Source organism: Narcine bancroftii, chromosome 1, assembly GCF_036971445.1.
Source record: "Narcine bancroftii isolate sNarBan1 chromosome 1, sNarBan1.hap1, whole genome shotgun sequence".
NCBI lineage: Eukaryota > Metazoa > Chordata > Chondrichthyes > Torpediniformes > Narcinidae > Narcine > Narcine bancroftii.
Genome location: NC_091469.1, coordinates 440,957,586 through 440,977,885, shown reverse-complemented (window position 1 = coordinate 440,977,885; position 20,300 = coordinate 440,957,586). Strand labels below are relative to the sequence as shown.

Sequence of the window (20,300 nt, the reverse complement as noted above, 5' to 3'; positions counted from 1 at the left end):
TGATGACATTGTTTTATGGTTTTATTGTAGTGTGTATGTTGAATATTTATTGGTTTTGGAGGGGGATGGGAAGGGTGGAAAAAAAGGAAGAAAATGACACTGAATATTTAATGAGAAACCTTTGTATATATTTTGGTTGATATGGTTCACAGTGTGAAAAATAAAAAATTATTTAAAAAGGTAAACAAAGCTGAGATTCTTTTTAAAAAATATGTCGAAAGGAGAAACCATGTCCTTCCAGTAGACAAAGAATTCAAAAAGATGCCAAAAATCTAAACAAAATATTGGAAATATTTAGCAAGACAAAGAGGAATAATGTTGCATGTAAAAAAGCTTTTTACTCCAATTCCAGTTCAGTAACGAAGCAATTCAAATTTATTCGTTGAGGATTTGGACCAACACCAAGGAACTCTGTATTCATTACAAGAGAACTTGGAGCCAAAAGCAAGACTGAGGTTGCATTAGGGTGTTGGGCATACCATATTTGGAGTATGGTGAGCAGGATATACTGGTGTTAGAGATTTCTGAGAATGATCCCAGGGAGGAGAAGGTTAACAGATCAGGAGCATTTGATGGCTGTAGTTGCTGGCATTTATAAAGATAAAGGGGATGTCATTAAATCCTGCAGGATAAAATTGATGTGAGATGTTTCCAGTAATAGGGAGAGTAGAAACCAGCCTCAATAAAAGGGCATATTTTAGAGCAGATGATTTTTTTTTCCAGCCAGAGGGTTATGAATCTATGGAATGCATTACCAGCAACTGCTGTGGACACCAAGTTATTTGGTTTATTTTAAGCAGAGATTGATAGGTTCTTGATTGTTAAGGGTGCAGAAGGTGATGGTGAGAAGGCAGGAAAATGGATCAGCCATGATTCATATGGAGGATCAGAATTACTGGACGAAATAGACCAATTCTGCTCCAACATCTTAGTAAAAAGTGAAATCATGTTGGACGTAGTTTCAGCAGTAGCCGTTTAAAGAGAATAGCTGCAATCATTAAAATCACACAGGACTATGGGAAAGGACTAAAGAAAACACAGCAGATGTCAGAAATACATAGGTTCAAGCAAGAGCTGATGAAAGATTCACACCCAAAATACAACTTTTGTTTCTGCCTCAGCAGATTCTGCCTGACCTGCTGAACATTTACAGGATTTTCCATTTTATTTCAGATTACCAGTTTCTGAATTACCTTTCTTTATACTGTGATGAATGGTTGGCTGTCAAATATCTGTTACATTAACAATTTGCAATTATATTTGCAGATGGCTACTGGCTGAGGTATAGATAGTTTTTTTTAAAAAAAGTATCCGGCACCTATGGGGATTGGTAGATGCTGAATAAATGAATTTTCCGGTTGCTTGAGATCGTGTGTTGCCTGGATTGGCAAACTGACCATTAGGGGATACCAATTTTAAACTTTTGTATTTTTTACCTATTTATTTCCATGATTATTTTGCCTGTTGCTTGAATTCCAGATAATGGTGAGTTTACGGTATACAATAGGCTTGTTGTTTGGATCAGGCTTGCAAACATTTGGCATCTCTTGTTTCACTGCACCAAATGAACAAGAGTTTGGAAAGAACAAGAACAAAAACAATGCATATTGGGTTTATTTTATCCACTATTGATCCTTCTGTCCAAAATGCATGCACAAAAATCACATCTTGAAACTAGTCATGCAAAGTTGTTTCCTGCCCAACACAGCACATCAAAAACTCCTAACTGCATGATAAAAAATAAAATCATACTTTGAAACAAGGAGGATTTTACTGGCAGTTTTTTAGAAAGTGTGAACACAAAATAGTTACAAGGATTTTTTTTGAGTTTTACATATTTTACACAAATTTGTGGTACAAATACTCTGGTAATACTGTGGTAAACCAAAATGAAGCCATATATTTTTAAGCTATTGTACAAAATATTTTCTTCCATCTCATCTTTGGTATAATTTTATAAGCTCATTTATAAAATATAAAAATATTTAACTTTTCAGACAAATAACATTAAGCATGTTCTTGCATAGTTAGATCCTAAAGTCAGTCATAACGAATAGGTGAATCCAATGAAATTGCTTGCAGCCAATTTCTAACAGCAACCATTATACAGCAACAGCTGAAAAAGAGAACAAATAAATGGAATTCCATTTACCAAATATTTTCAGGAAACTTGTACATTCATTAAAATAACTTCAAAGCTGCACTACTTATTAGGGAATGTGTATAAACCACAGATCCTTGCATATTTGGTGATTGTATGAACTAATATGCAGAGCTCACACAGTGCCCTCTAGTTCTGGCCCTTGCAATTTTTCTTGTACATCATCAGCCTTCTACGTTCCAGAGAAAATAAACCCAGCCTCTCCACTCTCTTTTAATTACAGCCCTCCATTCCAGGCAACATTCTAGCAAATCTCTTCTATTGCAGCCAGATGATTCCCATGGTGTGGCAACAAGAACTGTACAAACACTCTGGTCCAATCAACATTTTGCACAACCAACATCTCTTCTATTCAATGCTTCAACCTATGATGGCAAGAGTATCAAATGGCTTAGATAAACACAAAGGCTACATAATCTACTGCATTTTGTGTTCTGCATGACTTCAGTGAGACCAATAGCTTATTGGGTGATCACTTCAAAAAGCACCAACACTATTTGTGGGTCTCAATTTGAGTTTCTGTAGCCAACCATTTAAACTCCCCACCCATTCTATTTAAATTTTTATTTAGAGATACAGAGTCTTCCAGCCACAATACACACATGACCAAATTAACCTTTTAACCCTATACATTGTTGGAGAGTGGGAGGACCCAGAGGAAACTCAGGAGAGCGTACAAATTCCTTATAGACAGCACTGATGCTATAATGGCATTGCACTAACCTCTACACTAACCGTGCCGCCCATTGCACTAACCTCTACACTAATTGTGCCGCCCATTGCACTAGCCTCTACCCTAACTGCGCCGCCCATTCCTAATTGCATGCATATCCTCAGCCTTGTGCATTGTCAGGGTGGGTGAAAGAGAAACTTGAGGAACAACATATCATATTCTTCCTGGGCAGTCTTAACCTAATTGCAAGAACATTGAATTTTCTAGTTTTAGGTAACTGCCACCTTCATCCGATTCCACTGATCCCATCTGTTTTTTTTTCATATATAAACTGACTCTTGCACTTTTTAAACTTTTCTTTCCCCACCCCCTTTCCTAACAGTTTCTCCCTCCACCTGATTTCCAACTCTCACACCTTCTGTCCTATACTATATCATCTCAGGACCCTCTCCACCTTCTTTTCCCCCCTTTATACATGTAATTTCACCTACTCCATCGTAATCTTGAAAACAGGTTCAGACCTGAAACATTAACCCTTTGGACTTTGTGTCCCAGTTTTCAGGAATACCAACAAGCGCATCTACCCCATGTGCCAGTTTTCCAGAATTGGTTTTTATACCCAACCACCAGCTGGTTTGTACTGGTGTTTTTACTGTAGTTTATCCATAGATCCAGTCCAGAGTACAAATTATGAAAGGTTTAAAAATAGCTGGAGTCCAAAGGGTTAACTGAACTTTTTTTTCCCCCATGGATGCTGTCTAACTTGCCAAGTTCCTCAGCAATTCTTTGCTCACATCCCTTCTTCACTACTCAATCTACCTCTGTCACCACTTTAAGGGAGCTATGGTCTCTGAAAGATTCGTCCACATCGATGTTCCTACACTAGCTCTAAATAAACGACCAAAATTTGACTTCTCACAGTGAATTACCTGACACTTGTGTAGATTAAATTCCATCTATTGCTGTTCCACCAAACTTTCCAGCTGATCCATGGCTCGCTGTATTTTTAGACATCCTTCTTCACTATCCAAACTTCTATCAATTTCTAGGTCTCTACTTACTTACCAAACATGACCCTCCACATTCCAGTTCATATGTACAAGCATTAAAATTACAGTCAAAAAAATGTTTGTCAACTCCTGCCATCACCAAACCATTTTTGGATCAGGTTTGTCTACACATGTGGGATCGCTTGAGCCTTCATCTCCTAGACTGGCCTGTCATGCTCCCCTTACTCTTAATTAAGTGCTCTCTACCCTCAACAAAATAGTATTCAAGCAGGATAATTAAACTGCCCTTTTAATCCCAAAATTAAGGTGGTAAATTGAAGACATGAATACAAATTCATGAGATGAACAGATTGGGTAAATGCAGAGAGTGTTTTGCCCAGAGTAAGGTACTTGGTAATCAGAGTACAAAGGTTTATACAGGCAAGTAGCTAAAGATCTGTAATCGCATTCACGCAATTTTCTCAATGGAACATTTTGAGCGCCCCATCAATACAGAGTAACATTTTCCAAGGATTCCTACTGCAGAATTAATAATCAGAGGTTTTAAAGTCTTAGCATGATTTTCAGAAAGTTGAGGACAACACAAATGATATGGCTGCTATTTGAACATGGCATATCAAAGTTCAAGCAATATTTCATTCCTCACATGGAAGGGATCTTGTATAAACATAAAAGTAACAGATACTGGTCTAAAGGTGCTGTACTTAAATGCATAGAGCATTGGGAATAAATTAGATGACCTTGTACAGCTACAGATTAAAAGTTATGACATTGTGGCCATCACCGAAACATGGCTTAATGATGGATGTGATTGGGAGCTGAACGTCCAAGGGTCACTCACAGTGTATATGAAAGATAGGCAGGTAGGTAGAGGGGGTGGAGTGGCGTGGCCATGATAGTAAGCAATGATATTAATTACTAGAAAGAAGGGACATAGGGTCAGAAGTGGTAGAATCCTTATGGGTTAAGAAATGGCAAGGGTAAAGAACCCTATTATCAGTTATATACAGGCCCCCAACCAGCACCCAGAAAGTGGACTACAACTTACAGCTGGAAAGAGAAAAAGTGTGTCAGAAGGAAAATGTCAAAATAATTATGGGGGATTTTAACATGAAAGGGAATTGGGAAAGTCAGGAAGGTACTGGATCTGAGGAGAGAGAGTTTGTAGAATGTCTACAGGATAGCTTTTTGGAACAGCTTGTTGATAAGCCCATCAGGGGATTGGTGGTTTGGGACTGAGTGATGTTTAATGAACCTGAGGTGATTAGGGAATGAAAGGTAACAGAACCCTTAGGAAGTAGTTATCATATTATGATTGAGTACAGTTTCAAATTTGAAAAGGAGAAGCTGATATCAGGTGTGTCAATATTTCAGTGGAACAAAGGAGATTACAGTGGTATGAGAAAGGAACTGGCCCAAGTTGACTGGAAAAGTAATCTGGATGGAGGGACGGCAGAGCAGAATTAGATGATATTTCTGCAGGATAGATATATTCCAAGAAAAAAGAAAATTATGAATGGAAAAATGGCACAAATGTGGCTAACAAAAGAGGTTAAGGCTAAAATAAAAGCAAAAGGGAGGGCATACGAGGAAGCAAAAATTAGAGGGAAAACAGAGGTCTGGGAAACTTTAAAAAACTTACAAAAAGAGACAAGAAAGCCATAAGGAAAGAAGAGATGAATTATGAAAGGAAATTGTCAAATAACATACAAAAGGATACTGAGTTTTATTTTAAATCTATGTAGAGTGAAAGAGACATGGGTAGATATAGGACCAATTAAAAATGCTAGAAAAATTATAATGGGCCACAAAGAGCTGGCAGAAGAACTAAATGAATATTTGGCCTACTTCTGCTCCTTTATCTTGTGATGTGAAGTTGGGAATAGATGCTATCGATCCTCACATTTTACTGATCTTACGGCATCGGAGATAAGTTACCATATACAACATGGTGCGTTTGGGGGGGGGGGGGGGGGTGGCCAGGGTGAAATTAATGGAAGGGTAATGAAGGTTGGGAAACATAGGGGGAGAATGCAACTTTGATGTTTTCTGTATCTGGAAGCTTTCTTACTTGCTGGTTGAGGAGTACGCCACATCTTGTAGGACTGCCAGGCACCAATACCATAGAGAATTGTTGATACAAAGCCAAAGAACTACAAAATACAACAATGTTTGCAGTAATTAGAGTCAGAATTTTACAGCACAGAAACAAGTCCTTCATCCTAATTTGCCCACAAGAGCCAAGTTGTCTACTCAAACTAGCCCCATTTGATTGCATATACTGGAATCTGGGGGACAAAACAATCTGCTGGAGGAACTCAGCAGGTCAAACAGCATCAGTGGGAGAAAGAGAATAGTCAATGTTTCAGCTCAGAACCTTTCATCAGGTTCAGTCCCAAAACATTGACTATTCCTTTTCTCCCACTGATGCTGCTCGACCTGCTTAGCTCCTCCAGCAGATTGTTTTATGCTCCATTTGCTGTATTTAGTCCATATCCCTCTAAACCTTTCATATCCATCTATCTATCCAAATGTCTTTCAAACATGACAATTCTACCTGCCTCCAGCACTGCCTCTAGCAGCTTTGCTCCATATATTCACAAGTCTGTGTGAAAACATGCCCCTCAGGTCCTTTAAAGACTTTTCCTTTTCACCTTAAATTAATGCTGTCTAGTTAGTTTCCTTTATCCTGGGGGAAAGTCTAGGATTATTTACCATATCTATGCCCCTATTGATTTTGTAAACTTTATAAATTTATAAAGTGAGAACACTAAGAGACGAAAGGGGACCTTGAGTTCCAAGGAGAGAACTCCCTGTCTATCCAGCTTCTCCTATTCAAACACCACCCACCCATCCCATCAGTCTCTGTATTTGTCTCACAAATCTTTTCTGCACCCATTCCAGCTAATGATTTAGTTCCTATAGCTGGGTAAGCAGAATTGCACACAATACCCTGTCGTCTGAATGTGGTCTAATCAGTAAATGCATTGCACGCCTCCTGCGTCACCTGTTTTGTAGAACTATACATCTTCACCCCAAGTCTTTCCATTCTTCAACAATCTCCAGGGCCCTACAATTCACTGTGCAATTCCTGTCCTGCTTTAACCTATCAAAGTACAACAACTCTCACTTGTCAAGAGTTACATTTCATTGATACTTCCTTGGTCCACTGTCCCAGGATAGTAGTCAGAAAAACTTCTTCACTGTCCACTGTATCATAAATTTTGAGGTTATCTGGAAACTTAGAAACCTTTCCAACTCTATTCCGGGGAGTAGATTTAGGAGTGAAATGAGGTGGAACTGCTTTTTCCCCAGATTGTAGTGAATCTGTGGAATTCTCTGCCAAAGGAAGCAATAAGGGCTGTCCTATTAAATATATTTAAGACAAAATTGTATCGATATGTTGGGGAATTAAGGGTTATGGAGAAAAGACAGGTAGGTGGAGCAGAGCCCACAGCAAGATCAACCATGATCTTATGAAACAGCAAAGTAGGTAAGATGGCCTACTCCTGTTCCTGCTTTATCTTCTTATAGTTATCCAAAGTAGTAATAAAAACTGAGCCCAGAGCCAATGCCTTTGGCACATCACCTTCATCCCTACCTGGTTCTTTCTGCCCATCATCCCTGCCCCATCTGCTTTCATCTATCACTTACTCGCCTATCTTCTCCTCCCCCTTCCTGAACATAGGCTGACCAATCTTTTCTCTTCCATTTCAGTCTGACACAGGGTCTTAACCTGAAACCAACTTATGACTCCACAGATGTGGAGTTCTTCTACCATTCTGTTTTTGGACTATATTGGCTGCTTTACAATGTCAGGAAATGCTCAGCACAAATGAGAACATCGAAGAAATTATCCCTTCTTTTTAATTTATAATTTTTAAATTTAGACATACAGCGTGCTAAGAGGCCCTTCAGTCCACAAGTCCATGCTGCCCAATTACACCCAATTAACCCGCCACCCCAGTACATTTTTGAATGGTTGAAGGAAACCAGAGTACCCAGAGGAAACCCACACAGACTAGGAGAGAACATACAAACTCCTTACAGAGAGTTGCAGATTCAAACCCTGGTGGCTGGAGCTGTGATAGCATTGCTCTAAATCCTATGCTAACCATGCCACCCCCACAAGAGAGAATTTTATAAAAGACTCGAGTTGGAATGGGAGAAGAGTTCAAAAATAGGGCTGCATTGAGCACTATTCAATGTAAAATGAAAATAACACCTTGATATTTATGTTAACATTTTGTTTTCATTTTAGTATTCATTCCAGTCTTGTGGTTAGGTAAAGCAAATTTAAGTGCAAAAAATCTGCGGGGCAACTGTTTCACATAATTTCTTTTTAATGTGATTCATCATGTTACACTGGGTCTCTCAATGTACTCCATTGTTTTGAAAGGCATAAACTTTGTTGAGTAGTCTACTAGTGCATTCCCACAACCTGTTATAGAAAGCAATGTCATACATTCCCCAACCTGTGGGAACGGTAATTCACAAAGACATTTACATAACGTTTTCAAACGTGCAAAGAAAAATATTTCTTACCACTCCAGCTGCCAATCCAGCATAGCCAACAGCCCAAGTTGCTCCAACAATTGATGCAATCAATAGAAGAATGGTAGCAACAACATAGTGTAGGAGCTCCTGCATCAAAGCCAGAACAGTGCAACAAATGTACAATTCATTTGGTTTAATGTCAACTTAAACATTTTTATTTAAATTTAGATATTCAGCACAGTAACAGGCCCTTTCAGACCATGAGCCCGTGCTGCCCATTTACAGCCAATCAACCTATAACACCCAATATGTTTGAATGGTGGGAGGAAGCTGGAAAAAATCCATGCAGACAAGGGGAGAATATACAGACTCCTTACTGACCATGTGGGAGTTTAACTCCGGTTCCAATCGCTGGTGCTAATCGCAACGCTATACAGTTCTTTAAGAGTATGTCACAAAAAAGAAATCTGACACTTTTTCCCATTATGTTACAGTATGGACTTTAAAAAGTAACAGTGAGGAAGTGTTATAATGTTGGAGGCGCTGCTTTTTGGATGAGAAACTAAAAGCTCTCTCAAGTGGACAATAAAGTCTTACGATGTTTTACACAAAAAAAATGCAGATATCTTCCCGGTATTCTGCTTAATATTTATCCTTCAAAAGTCACCAAAAAAAAAAATGGATTACCTGCTTATCTCACACCAACCTTGGGAAGCACAAAAACTGCAGATGTTGAAATGCTGTGTAACTAATGAGAAGCTGGAGGGACTAAACAGGTCAGGCATCATCCATGGAGAGAAATGGTGAGACAACATTTCAAGTTTAAGTCTCAAGAAAGGATCTGAAGGCCCAAAACAATGACTAACCATTTTTCTCCATGAATTCTGACTGACCCAGTCTTTCTAGTTTATCATTCTTTACCTTTGCAGTCTTGTGGCATGATGCCTCCAAATTAAAACATATTTAAAAAGAGACATTGATTGTGAACTCTTTGGGATATCCAAGCTTACAAAGGATCTCACAGACACACACAGACACACACAGACACACACAGACACACACAGACACACACAGACACACACAGACACACACAGACACACACAGACACACACAGACACACACAGACACACACAGACACACACAGACACACACAGACACACACAGACACACACAGACACACACAGACAGCTTATGTGCAAGTGTGCACACAAATTCTTATTCTCACAAAGGACATTTTTTTTTAAATTGTAAACATTTGGTTAAATTATATCCCAGTTTCCTACACTTGTTTTCAACAGTACTGGTCAACATTAAGCAAATTAATGCAAGGAACCTAATAGATGTGAATATACTCACAATAAAAGCAGAATAGTAAAGTCACCAGGGAATTATTAGAATTGTAAAACTTACTGTTAATGGCCAATGTAGGCAAGTTATCTTTAGGTGAAGTCTTGTTATGTAAATGATGTAAAATATCAAAACCACGATAAAAAACCAAATGGTGACAACTTCAAAATAACGGAATGTTGGGTAATGAGTCCATTCTGAGCACCTTAAACACAGGAATGTAATGAACACCACGATCTGAAAAAAAGAACAAATATTCATTGCACTAAAGCAGATTTAACTACAGTTTCTTCTCAGTCATTGTAACTGTGCAGTATTTTTATTCCAACACAGGAATGAACTGCTGGACTGCTCAGAAAATGCCAACTTGGTATTACATGACAATAAACTTGAACTTGATTAAGCATCCTTGAAAATATTTAGAATGCAGAACGCATCCTTAAACTTTTTTTTTTAATTTTTTTTATTTTTCACACCATAAATCACATTAGCCATGATATACACTATTTCTTTTTCACACATATACAGTGACTTTTTCTCCCCCCCCCCTTTCCTCCCAAACCACCCCCCCACCCCCCCCTCTCATCCATTTTAGGTATACAATCTAGGTTGCATTAAGCCAGTCAGACAATGTTGTCATTCAACAAAATTACACCAGAAATTCTACTGAGTCCATTCTTTTCTTTTCTTTCCTTCTCCTTCCATCAACTTAGGTAATGTTTGTCCCTGGTAGGTTTTCGCTATTGTATTTAATGTAAGGCTCCTATACTTGTTCGAATATTTCAATATTATTTCTTAACCAATATGTTATTTTTTCTAATGGAATACATTTATTCATTTTAATTTGGTAGTTTCTTCCTTTTAATTTGGTTATGTATTCCATTAATATTTAAAGACATATAGTTCAGCGTAGCCCTTTTATATTTTGTTTATCTTCTCTTTCCGTTTTTCCATCATTACCTTTCCTCCTTTTCCATTTCTGTTTTCTTATTTTCAACTCTTTATAAGACAACATTCCTACAACATCTAACATTTTCCTTATTCTCCTATTTCTATCTTATTTATCCCCAATCTCCCCTTCACCTCCTGAGTTGTCCTTTATCCCTTGTCGGACAACCACATCTCCCCTCTCCATTTGGATTTGCGAATCCACTCGCAAGCGTCAACTGATTTTGCAGTGACCGCTATTTCCCCCCACCCCGCCTCCCCCAGAAAAGATTTCACTTTTCATATGTCACAAAGGTCACTCTTTTAATTCCCTCCTTATTCTCTCTATTCCATTACCTTCCCTTATTAATTCTTGTCTATACTATCTATATTTTCCTCTAAGTACAGATACATTCATGTATGCTCATTGTCTCTATTCACTCTTATACCTCTTTACCCGCATACATATCAATTGTGATCATTTTTACTCTCATTACCCGTCTTCATCCCTCAGTCTATTTTTGTCTTTACCCACATACATATCAATCGTGATCATTTTTACTCTCATTACCCGTCTTCCTCCCTCAGTCTATTTTTGTAATTGTTCTGCAAATTTTCGTGCTTCTTCTGGATCCGAGAATAGTCTGTTTTGTTGTCCTGGAATAAATATTTTCAATACCGCTGGATGCTTTAGTATAAATTTATACCCTTTCTTCCATAAAATCGCCTTTGCTGTATTGAACTCTTTTCTCTTCTTTAGGAGTTCAAAACTTATATCTGGATAAATGAAGATTTTTTGCCCTTTATACTCCAGTGGTTTGTTGCCCTCTCTTACTTTTTCCATTGTCTTCTCCAGTACCTTTTCTCTTGTAGTATATCTTAGGAATTTTACTACAATAGATCTTGGTTTTTGTTGTGGTTGTGGTTTAGAGGCCAATACTCTATGTGCCCTTTCTATTTCCATTTCTTGATGTAGTTCTGGACATCCTAGGGTCTTAGGGATCCACTCTTTTATAAACTCCCTCATATTCTTGCCTTCTTCATCTTCCTTAAGGCCCACTATCTTTATGTTATTTCTTCTGTTATGGTTTTCCATTGTATCTATTTTTTGAGCTAGTAGTTCTTGTGTCTCTTTAGTTTTTTTATTAGATTTCTCCAATTTCTTTTTTAAGTCTTCTACCTCCATTTCTGCTGCTACTGCCCGCTCTTCCATCTTGTCCATTTTTTTTCCCATTTCTGTTAAGGTCATCTCCATTTTAATTATTTTCTCTTCTGTGTTGTTTATTCTTTTTCTTAAATCCTTAAATTCCTGTGTTTGCCATTCTTTAAATGACTCCATGTATCCTTTAATAAGAGCAAGTATATCCTTTACCTTGCCTTTCTTTTCTTCTTCTATTTCACCGTACTCTTCCTCTTCCTCTTCCTCTGGGTTGACCATCTGTTGTTTCTTTGGTGCCCTTTCCTCCTCTTCTTTCTTGTTTCTATTGTCTTCTGTGGTCTCTTCTTGCTGCAGGTGTTCTGCAGCTGTCGTTGCCGGCTGTGGAGATCGACTCCCCAGCTGGTCCCCCCTCCCGTCGGTGTGTTTTTTTTCATTCGCATCGCGCATGCGTGAAACTTCGCGCATGCGCGGTTGCGCACTTTTGCTCGGCTCTGCGAGCCATTTTTGTAGTCCATTATTTACCGACCTGAGGGAGCGGGTTTCTCTCTCCGCAGCGGGCCTCTTCGGACAGGTAAGGCCTTCACCTTTTTCCTCCTTTGTCTTCTCTTCCTCTCTTCTTACCGTTGCTTTCGACTTTTCTTTTTTTGTCGCCATCTTCTTTCCACCTTTATACTCACTTTTCTGTAACTTTTATTTCTGTGCCTTTGTGTTTTCTCTTGTTTTTCCCGACTTTTCTGGAGAGGGCTGGAGTTCACCGTCCGGCCACTACTCCATCACGTGACTCCTCCACGCATCCTTAAACTTGAAGGAATATGCAACAGGCGTCACCGACTTCATCAAGGCCTGCGTGGATGAGTGTGTGTCACTGCACACATACCAGGCATTCCCCAACCAGAAGTCTTGAATGCATCAGAGGATTCACAACCTGCTGAGGGCAAGATCAAGGGTGTTTAACGCCGGGGATCCAGATCTTTACAAGAAGTCCAGGTACGACCTGCGGAAGGCTATCTCTGAAGCAAAGTGGCAAATCCCGAGGAACCTAGAAACAGAGACAGATACACGCCAGCTATGGCAGGGAGTACCTATAAAGCAAGGGTGAACACCATAGATGGCTGTAATGCTTCATTACCTGATGAGCTGAATATCTTCCAAGCCTGCTTTGAGAGGGAGAACCCAACAGTGCCCATGAGAATCCCTGCAAAGGCTGAATGAGAACCCAATGATATCTGTCTCTGAGGCCAACGTCAGAACATCATTCAAGAGGGTGAACCCTCACAAGGTGTCAGGCCCTGATGGCATACCTGGCAGGGTACTGAAAATGTACCAACTAGCCAGAGTGTTCACGGACATTTTCAACCTTTCATTGCTACAGTCAGAGTTTCCCACCTGCTTCAAAAGGGTAAACATCATCCTGGTACACAAGAAGAGCAGAATGAAGTGCTTCAATGAATATCTCCCAGTGGCACTAACATCCACTGTGATAAAATCCTTTGAGCCAGAATTAACATTTACCTAAGCAAAGGTCTGGACCCACTGCAATACTTGGCTCTAGATCAGCAACTCATACATATGGCTGCTCTTCATTGACCTTCAACACCATCAGTGTTGGTCAAGAAGCTCCAAACACTGGGCCTCTGCAACAGGATCCTTGACTTCCTCATTGGAAAACCACAGTCAGTACGAATTGGAAACAACGTTTTCTCCTCACTATCAACTCAGCCTCAAGGATGCATCTTAGTCCACTCACTATACACCCATGACTGTGTGGCCAAACACAATTCCAATGCTAGGTACAAATATACAGATAGCACCATAGTTGTCAACAAAATCATATTCGGCAATGAAGAAGTGTATAGGAGGGAGATAGATCAGTTCGTTGAGTGGTGTCATACAAATAACCTTGCACTCAACATTAGCAAATCCAAGGAGATGATTGTGGACTTCAATCAGAAGATTCAATCCTCATTGAAGGCTCAGTAGTGGAATGGGTCAAAAACTTAAAATTCCTGGGTTTCAACATCTGAGGAACTGTCCTGGAGCCTTGATTCAATCACTGTCCTGGAACTGTCGATGCAATCATGAGGAAGGCTTGCCAGTGGCTGTACTTTTTGAGTGTTTGAGGAGATTTGGTTCATCATCGAAGACTCTTGACAATTTCTACAGGTGTACAGTGGAGAGCATTCTGGCTGGTTGCATCACCGTCTGGTATGAAAGTGCCAATGCTCAGGACTTGAAAATAAATCCAGGGCATGATTAACTTGGCCTGCGACATCATGGGCAACAGACCACTCCATCAAGGACCTCAACAAGAGACAGTGTCTTAAGAAAGCAGACTCCACCCAGATCATGCCCTCTTCACTCTGCTACCATTGGGAAAAGGGTACAGGAGCCTAAAGACAAGCACAAGGACAGCTTCTTCCCCGCTGCCATCAGATTCCTGAATGATCAATGAACCAGAGACACTGCCCTACTTTGACCTTCTGTGCACTATTTTTATCAGGTGGTTTATGTAAATGTTTGCACTCTGAACAACCAAATCCATGACTTGTTCATGACAATAAATTCTGATAATTATGAAATTTCACAATATTTTTAAACAACAAGGCAGGTTAATTCCACTTCTAGTTCAAAAGATGCAAATTAGTGAAGAGGTTGTAATCCAGAATTTGCTGGTCAATAAAATGAGTGGAAACAAGTGAAACTACCATCAAGGAACCATTTTAATCATAGTTATCAACTTTTAGCATTGAGGAAATATGGCAGTGCAGGAGAGAGTGCAACTGGCTTTGTTCCAGGGTCCCAGATTCAATCCACTCTCTTAGCTACACAAGCTTACTATGGCATCCTGAAGAAATACTGGAAGGTAAATTAACCTTGTATGTAGACATGTAGAATCAAAAAGAAGTTGACAATAGAGAATCCCCAAATGATATGTTGCCTCCCTGATGCCAGGGTCTGACTGAGTTCACACCATTTTCAGGAGGATGAGTAGCCAGATGTCATGGTCCACGTAGAGACCAATGACACGGGTAATGTCATTGATGACATTGGTAATGTCATTGATGACATTAAGGTTGATGAGGTCCTGCAAAGAGAGTTCAAAGAGTTAGGCACTAGGTTGAAGGACAGGACCGCCAGGATTTTGATCTCAGGATTGATACCAGTGCCACATGCTGGTGAGGTTAGAAATAGAAGGATAATGCAGCTTCACAGGTGTCTAAAGAGATGGTGCAAGAGGGAGGGCTTCAAGTTTCTGGATCACTGGCAATTTGCACCGGAACTAATATCCTTGCAGGAAGGTTTGCTAGTGTTGCTCTGGGGATTTCAACTAGATTTTCAGGGGTATGAGATCCAAAGTGTCAGAGCAAATAATGGAGTGGAGAATGAAAAAGATGTGAAGACTTCCATGTAAAGTCAGAAGTTAAATGGTTGTATGTGGTGGAAATGTTTTCAGGTGCAGCTATTTCAATGTCTGGAGCACTGTAGGAAAGCAAGATGAGCTTAGAGCATGGTTTGGCACATGAAATTATGACATTTTGGCCATTAGTGAAACTTGGTTGCAGGAGGGGCAGGACTGGCAGCTCAATATTCTGGGGTTGCATTGTTTTTGACGCGATAGAGAGGGAAGAATGAAACGGGGAAGAGTGGTATTGTACATTAGGGAAAATATCACAGCTGTGCTCAGACAGGACAGAGGGCTCGTCTACTGATGCTCCTATTAGGGAACGGGCTAGGATAGGTGGCATGTGCAGGGGAACATTTTGGGTCTAGTTGTCAAAATGTCATTAGTTTCAAAGTAATTACAGCTAAGGATGGGTCTGGCCCTCAGATTGAGATTGTAAATTGGAGAAAGGCAAATTTTGAGGAAATGGGTAAGGATCTGGAAAGTGTGAATTGGGACAAATTGTTTTCTGGCAAGGATGTGCGAGGTAAGTGGAAGGCCTTCAAAGGTGAAATTTTGAGAGTACAGAGTTGTGTTCCTGTCAAGATTAAAGGCAAAGTCATTCTTTTTTTGTTGATATATTTGAAATGTATGCAATTGGATGTATTTTGAACTGTTATTAACATTTATAAAATATTTTTATATATATGATTTAAATTTTTGGCTCCCCTTAAGGGGTGGGGTTTCTTTTTTTTGTTGTGTTTTTGTTTTTTTATTTATATGTAAATATTTAAAATTATTTTAATGAGATCACTAAAAGAATGGTTATTATTAAAGTTTAATACAATTAAAAGAAAAATGAAAAGAACAGAAGATAAAATGCAAAAGGTTAGAACTGGTAATGACAGAAATAGGGAAAAGAGTAGAGAATGTAGAAGAGCGGGAAACGGCTGTAGAAATGGAATTACTTAAGACAAAAATTGGAAGAGTGATAAAAAATTAAAAGAGACACGAGTTGTTATCTCAGAAAATTAATATGTTGGAAAATTAGTAGGCGAAACAACATAAAAATAGTGGGTAAAGAAGGCACAGACATGAAGGAATTTATAAAAGGATGGATCCCAAAGGTCCTGGAAACAACAGAAATGCAGGAAGAAATGGAAATAGAAAGAGCACACAGAGCATTAGCTCCAAAAACACAGACACATCAAAAACCAAGAATCTTAGTAAAATTTTTGAGATACACGACAAGAGAAAATATACTAGAATAGGCAAGGAATAAAATTAAAGAAGATAATAAACCATTGGAATACAAGGGTCAAAAAATATTTTTTTACCCAGACATAAGTTTTGAACTCTTAAAGAGGAGGAAGGAATTTAATACAGCAAAATCAACTTTATGGAAAAAAGGTTATAAATTCATATTACGACATCTGTGCTTAAAATATTTATACCCGGGGAGCAAAACAGACTGTTCTCGGATCCAGAGAAAGTGCAAGAATTCACAGGACAGGAGAAGAGATGTAATAAGAATGAAGAACGGCGATAAAGTATATATAAAGATGTAAAATCAATGTATATATAAAGAACTAAAGAGGAAAAAGAGATGGGAAGGAAGGGAGTAAGGGGGAATAAAAGGAGAGAGAGCTTTGTTATATGTGTTCAAAAAAAGTGTTTTCTGGAGAGGGCTGGGTGGAGGGGGAATAACAGTCACTGCAAAATCAGTTGACGCTGCGAACAAGATCGCAACCCAAATGAAAGGGGGAGTTGTGGTTGCCCGGCAAGGGGTATGGGACAACTCAGAGAGGGGGGGAACTTTTTGGGTTAAGGTATTAGTGGATGTGGGAACTGCGGGGGTACTTTATGTCTTAAATGTGTTGTCGTACATTAAGTGTAATAAAAGAAAACTATAAGATGAAAATGGGGAAAAGGGGGATGGAGGTGGCAAAGAGTTAGAAAAGAGATGAATGCAAGATACAAGATGGCCATGTTGAACAATATGACTATAAACATTAATGGAATACATAACCAAGTTAAAAGGAAGAGGCTACTAAATTTATTGAAGAAGGAAAAAAATAGATATAGCATTTGTGCAGGAAATGCATCTAACTGAAGCAGAATATAAACTAAAGAGTCACTGGGTAGGACATGTAATGGCAGCATCCTATAATTCAAAAGCTAGAGGTGTAGCCATACTAGTTAACAAAAATGTACTAATCAAAATAGAGGAGGAAATAATAGATCTGGGAGGGAGGTATGCAATGATAAAGTGTCAGATATACGCAAAATTTTGGAATTTGCTCAATATATACGCACCTAATGAGGAGGATCAAAAGTTTATGCAGGATATTTTTTTGAGAATTGCAGACACACAAGGAAATATATTGATAGGAGGGGATTTTAACCTTAATTTGGACCCAATATTAGATAAGACTGGACAAAAGACAAGTGAAAAGAATAAAGTAGCCAAATTTATGGTTAAATCAATGCAGGAAATGAAATTTATGGATATATGGAGGAGGCAACATCCAAGAGTGAAGGAATGTTCATATTATTCGAGTAGGCACAACACTTACTCAAGGATTGATAGTTTTCCTTGAATATGGGCTGACAACAAAAACTTGAGTATAAAGCTAGACTACTATCAGATCATTCACCCCTATTATTAGCAATAGAACTGGAGGTCATCCCACCAAGAACATATAGATGGAATGCCAAATTAAAACATATTTTGAAATAAACACAGGATCAGTGAGAGACAAATTTATATTATGGGACACAATGAAAGCCTTCATTTCAGGGCAGATAACAAGTTATGTGACTAAAATGAAAAAGGACTACAATCGGGAAATAGAGCAGTTGGAAAGGGAGATAGTAAGTACAGAAAACTAATTAGTAAAAAGGGATGATATAACGAAAAGGAGAGAATTGGCGGACAAAAAAATTAAATACAAAATATTACAAACGTACAAGGTGAAGATGAACATAATGAAAACAAAGCAAAAGTATTATGAACTGGGGGAAAAAAAACACATACACACAAAATATATTAGCCTGGCCACTTAAAACAGAACAAGTTAAAAGAACAATACTGGCATCAAGGAAAAAGGACAAACAAATTACATATAATCCAAAAGAGATTAATGAAAATTTTAAGGAATTTTATGAACAATTGTATCAAACTGAGAACGAGGGGAAAGATGATAAAAGAGAGGAATTTTTAGCTGAAATTGAACTGCCAAAATTGCAAGAAGAGGAACAAAACAACTAATAAAACCATTTGAAATAGAGAAAGTAATGGATATATTAAAAAAGCTGCCGAACAATAAAACACCAGGAGAGGATGGATTTCCAATAGAATTTTATAAAACATTTTTTTTTCCACACTATGAACCATATTGACCAAAATACACAAACATTTACCTCTTGAATATAGTGTATTTTACTCCTGCCCTTTCGTCCCTCCTTCCCACACACTAAACTTTCAACATATACATTAAACCCATTAAACAATGTCATCACACAATGAAAATAAACAAAAAAATTGTGTCATCTACTTTTACACGCTGGGTCAGTTCATTTCGTCTTCTTCTCATTCTGTCATTTTAGGTGGTGGAGGTCTGCGGTAGGACTTCTCTGTTGTGTTCCATGTACGGTTCCCAAATTTGTTCGAATACTGTGATGTTATTTCTTAAATTATGTTATTTTTTCCAATGGAATAATTTATTCATTTCTATGTACCATTGCTGTATTCTCAGGCTATCTTCTGATTTCCAGGTTGACAGTATACATTTTTTTGCTACAGCTAAGGCTATCATAATAAATCCTTTTTGTGCTCCATCCAAATCGAGGCCAAGTTCTTTACTTCTTGTATTACTTCGAAGAAAGATCTCTGGATTTTTTGGTATGTTGCTTTTTGTGATTCTATTTAATACCTGATTTAGATCTTCCCAAAACTTTTCCACTTTCTCACATGCCCAAATTGGATGGACTGCTGTTCCCGTTTCCTTCTTACAGCGAAAACATCTGTCTGATACTGTTGGGTCCCATTTATTTAACTTTTGGGGTGTGGTGTATAGCCTGTGTAACCAATTATATTGTATCATGCGTAACCTCGTGTTGATTGTATTTCTCATAGTTCTGGAGCATAGCTTTTCCCATGTTTCATTCTTTATCTTTAGCTCTTGTTCCCACTTTTGTTTGGGTTTACAGCTCGTTTCCTTGTTCTCTTTCTCTTGCAGTTTGATGTACATGTTTGTTATAAATCTTTTAATTATCATTGTGTCTGTAATCACATATACAAAATTGCTTCCTTCTGGTAACTTCAGCCTGCTTCCCAATTTGTCCTTCAAGTAGGTTTTCAGTTGGTAGTATGCAAACATTGTACCATTGTAAGTTATACCATATTTGTCCTTCATTTGTTCAAAAGATAATAATTTATTTCCCGAAAAACAATTTTCTATTCTTTTGATCCTTTTTTTCTCCCATTCTCTAAAGGAAAGGTTATCTATTGTGAAAGGGATTAGTTGATTTTGCGTCAATATTAATTTTGGTAGTTGATAATTTATTTTATTCCTTTCTATGTGAAGCTTCTTCCAAATGTTGAGCAGGTGGTGCAGTACCGTTGAATTCCTATGTTGCACCAGCTTTTCATCCCACTTATATAGTATATGTTTAGGTACCTTCTCCCCTATTTTATCTAGCTCTAATCTGGTCCAATCTGGTTTTTCCCTTGTTTGACAAAAATCTGATAGGTATCTTAATTGTGCTGCTTTATAATAATTCTTAAATTTTGGTAACAATTGAAATAGGTATTGTATCCTTGGAAAGATATTCATTTTAAGGCAATTTACCCTTCCTATCAGTGCTAGTGGTAAATCTTTCCAATGTTCTAACTCATCTTGTAATTTCTTCATTAATGGCTGATAATTTAATTTGTATAGATGGCCTAAATTATTATCTATTTGAATACTTAGGTATCGGATTGCTTGTGTTTGCCATTTAAATGGTGATTCTTTCTTAAACTTTGTGAAATCCGCATTATTCATTGGCATCGCTTCATTTTTATTTGCGCTGATCTTGTACCCCGATACTTCTCCATATTCCTTCAATTTCTTATGTAATTCTCTTATTGATAATTTACC

General features: G+C 38.2%; 1 protein-coding gene across 1 annotated transcript in view; it reads right to left on the bottom strand.

Moving 5' to 3' along the window:
• Window positions 1-1,596: 1,596 nt before the first annotated feature.
• The window catches only part of LOC138751726 (CKLF-like MARVEL transmembrane domain-containing protein 7), a 31,055-nt gene continuing 12,351 nt past the window's right edge, over window positions 1,597-20,300 (bottom strand). Inside the window, exons 2-5 of the mRNA XM_069914400.1 lie at window positions 9,752-9,925; window positions 8,390-8,488; window positions 5,916-5,997; window positions 1,597-2,116 (exon numbers count right to left, since the gene is read on the bottom strand). Of these exons, the coding sequence (XP_069770501.1) occupies window positions 2,103-2,116; window positions 5,916-5,997; window positions 8,390-8,488; window positions 9,752-9,925 (369 nt within the window). The 3' untranslated portion in view covers window positions 1,597-2,102. The remainder of the gene's footprint in view (window positions 2,117-5,915; window positions 5,998-8,389; window positions 8,489-9,751; window positions 9,926-20,300) is intronic.